At 36.9% G+C, this 3,976-nt stretch overlaps 1 protein-coding gene across 1 annotated transcript; it reads right to left on the reverse strand.

Moving 5' to 3' along the window:
- Nucleotides 1-2,375: 2,375 nt before the first annotated feature.
- Nucleotides 2,376-3,725, reverse strand: LOC110456646. The gene is made up of 2 exons (XM_021507498.1): nucleotides 3,363-3,725; nucleotides 2,376-2,990 (listed from the first exon to the last, which is right to left on the reverse strand). Exons 1-2 carry the CDS (start codon nucleotides 3,638-3,640, stop codon nucleotides 2,603-2,605), a joined length of 666 nt encoding a protein of 221 aa, XP_021363173.1. The 5' UTR covers nucleotides 3,641-3,725; the 3' UTR covers nucleotides 2,376-2,602.
- Nucleotides 3,726-3,976: the final 251 nt, after the last annotated feature.

Below are 3,976 nucleotides of genomic sequence, written 5' to 3' on the forward strand. Positions count from 1 at the left end.
TTTTTTGTTGTCTTACTACGCTTAAAAGTTGGACTTTTTGTACGTGACATTTCTGAACGATTCAATATTTCACAAGGACACTTTTCAAAAGTCTTTACAACATGGATTAACTTCCTATATCATGAGCTGCCCAATTTATTCCCATTTCCATCCCAAGAACTGATAAGAAAAAATTTACCCAACTCATTCAAGCCTTATCCCTCCACAAGAATTATTCTTGATTGCACGGAAGTGTTTGTTGAAGTACCGTCAGCAATGTTAGCACAGTCGGAAACATGGTCGAACTATAAACACCACAATACATTTAAAGCACTTGTTGGGGTGAGTCCAAATGGAGTCGTCACATTTGTGTCAGAGTTGTGGGGGGGTCGAGTGTCGGACAAAACAATTACCAAAGAAAGTGGTGTTTTGAATCTGTTGGAACCCGGTGATAATGTTATGGGGATTTGAAATCACAGACATTCTACCAGCAGGAGTTGCTCTTAACATACCGCCATTCAAGGGATCTAGAAAACAGCTTTCATCTAAGGAGGTGGATGATACGATGAACATTGCCTCGGTTCGAATCCACGTTGAGCGTGCCATTGGAAGGATAAAAAACTATCATATATTGGATGGAGTATTGCCACTTAGCCTGAAGCACATCAGTAGCCAGATGTTCTTTGTCGTAGCATTCCTGACCAATTTCTTACCACCATTAGTGCCTCCAGGAAAAAGTTCAGAATGAGAAATCAGAGACCCTAAGGTAGAGAGTCCCACTGCTCTGTGTACATGTTGTCTAGTAAAAGCTGGTTAACTTATAAATTGATCAGGAAGCTGCCTTTACGATTGAGCTACCGGTCATGGTATTAATTTCTGCAGCATTACTGGGAAAAAATGAAATAGTCTTTACTTACTTATATATATATATACTGTGACCTATAATTATCTTGTAGGAATATTGAGAAAATAACATAAATTTACAGGAACATATAGCTGTCTAATGCCTAGATAGTAAAATTAAAAACATTAGAAAATTGAAGAGAAGTAGTGGGACTCTCTACCTTTAGTCAACTCAAATTGACCGATCGGCCATATGTACGGTATATATATGACTTGGCCATGCCACTCAGACTGTGGACAGGGCAAACAGTGACGCATACTTCTTTGTATAATTGTTATACAGACAGATCAACCAAATGTTTTATTTAATCTGTATCCACATGTTCGCTTTGTTAGGTCTACACAGCTGTACGTGAGCATGTTGAATGTACATGCCTGGTTTATGTTTGTCAAAGCACACTTTAAAAAAAAAATAGGAATAAATTATGTTCCTAAAATTTACCTGTTTATCTTGGTTTTCCTATATCTGCACCTTAAATAAGCCGATAAATGGACAAATCGTACAATGAATAGTCGGTTGTAGCCTTCTTGCACATTTACTTACAGTAGGTAGGCAAAATTCTAAAAAAAAAGTTGTTTTCGCTTTCGGCCCTAAAAAGAATATGGTCAGTATAAGTCGAAAATTATTACATGTATATTTTGTAATATATTTTTGGTTTGGAAAAAATGTACGTATGTAGCCCCAAAAAATGTGTGTCGGTAGTGACCGTACTGAAAGAAAGCGAAAACACAATTTTTGTTTGTGTCAATATGGGTATTTCAGTCTTTTTTTCAACTTTGAACACTGTTACGTAATAAGTACACAATCATGTATGCATTTGTTAATTTGTTTATATTTGCAAATACATATTTCTTAAAGAACTCCAGTTAGAATGGAGAAGCATGCCTTTCTTGACTCGCCCCGTTAATAGTTCAGGAATAAACGCCCACTTGTAGAAGAAGTCCAGGGCAGGGAGGTACATACTATACCACTTTTCCTCGTCAAATACAATTCGTTCAGTGAAGATGTCCTGATCAGGTCCAAACCACACCACAAAGTCTACATACATCATTTTTGTCGCAAAGAGCTGTCCCTGGATTTGAATGAAGTAGTTATGATTTTTTTTAAGTTTTATATCTCCATTTTCATCTTTATATAAATAAAATGTTTTACACTTACAAGCCTCTTCTATAGACTTGCCACGCTGACTGAGTGGGCATTTACATTCCAGACCTGTGCGTCTTCCATCGCTATGTTTCACAATGCCATCAAGACTGGCACCATAACCCGGCCTTTCTGTCGACATAAAAATACCAGACTTTTCAACCTGGATATTTTCATGTCGAGTGGAACAGAGTTTAGTATACATATTAATTGCATCTTGTTCGTGGTCTTTGCCATACTGAAGATATTTTGACGATGGTTTGTCATATAACATTGCTTTTACCAATCCATTTGGACATCTGGAACATTTGACAATCCTACCAAAATTTGATGCCGTCATTTTACATCCATGTAATTGCTTCCACAGGTCATTCTCTGATTGAAGTTTTGTAGCTGATTCAATGTTATTTATATCCTCCTGTGTAATGGTTTCATTTTCAACAATGCTGTTCACATACTTAGCTACAAAATCTGCATTTATGTTTTCATCATCAACGATATTGGAATTTTCTTTTACAAAATCAATATTTGGTACATTCACTATATTCTCTGGAGCATCTACATATACTTCTACATTTAAAATAACCTGTTCAGTTTCAATATACACATCCTCACCTGGAACAATAAGTAACCTGAGAAGGGAGCAAACTCTTTCAGGTTTGTATGCAAAATATCCAAATCATTGTTATCCGATGTTCTGTGTTGGGGAGCTCTAGGATCAAACACACTACTCTGATTAAATGTTTTTGATAATCGATTTGATCCAAACTGTATTTTCTCAACTTTTATTTCTTTGACAGGTTTTGGGGGTACAGTAAGGTTTCGGGGGACAATCCAACCATTCAGCTTACTTGTACATGATACCTTGGCCGTGTTAGAATGTAAGCCATTGGCATAAAAACTGTTGACTGCAAAGAGTACTCCACCAATGTGGTTGCATTTACCATGTTCATTCATACATAATCTGTTAAAAACAAAATGTAAATAATTTAAAAAATGTATACACTATTGTAAATATAATAAAGATTTTTTTTTCCATTATTAAATAGTACTGTAGGGGGATAACATACATAACAATGCCATTGCTAGTTATATTATACAATACAGATAAGGAACGTATTGATATATTCCAGAAGAATGAAGTGTAAAAACACTGCCAAACTAAATTAGAGATCATATGTTATTTGGTGTCGCACGATAGCCTGACTGTGTAAATAAATAAATAAATAAAATACCCTGTGTAATGGAAGTCACTGGCTTCAATTTTAGGACAGAATAATAAATAGCATAGCTGAATATCACTCAGTGACGTCACAGCTGAATATCAGTGACTTACCCAGCAGGACATCCACATGCTGCATACCTCACATCCCCATTGCTATGGAAAACAACCATCACATTGTATTTAGTCTTCTTAATTGAGGCAATGCCCTTTGATTTTATCCACGTATGTCCTTGCCCCCTCGCGACTTCAACATTCGACACGTGCCCTTCCATGAAAAATTGGTAAGATTTTAACTTTTTGTAGCAGGAACCTTTCATTGAGGGGTCGTCATATTTGTTGGTGCGTGTAACCAAATATTCATGAAGTTGGTTGAAATTAAATTCGACCATATTTCTCAAGTCATCACTCCATATGCGAGCTTTAGCGGACAAATTCAACTGTTCGTATGTAATTTCCTTATCGTCAGTACCAAATGTAAACGGGCCACTAGAGGCTGCGTCAGCATCGGGTACATCAATAGCAAGCTTCGTTTTTACCGACAGACACCTTGCCACTAGCACAGACTTGTTCCCAGTGATGCTTTTGTTATGGTCTCGCAAAATTTCCTTCAGATCAACTACCCTAAGCTGACGGAAATCGTCGACTCCAAGATGTAAGATTGAATTCTTTGGCGCCGTCATTATTGACATTGGATACCACCGGAAGTACCCTGAGCCTCGTTATCG

The sequence above is a fragment of the Mizuhopecten yessoensis genome, unplaced genomic scaffold, assembly GCF_002113885.1.
Source record: "Mizuhopecten yessoensis strain PY_sf001 unplaced genomic scaffold, ASM211388v2 scaffold8813, whole genome shotgun sequence".
Classification (NCBI taxonomy): Eukaryota; Metazoa; Mollusca; class Bivalvia; order Pectinida; family Pectinidae; genus Mizuhopecten; species Mizuhopecten yessoensis.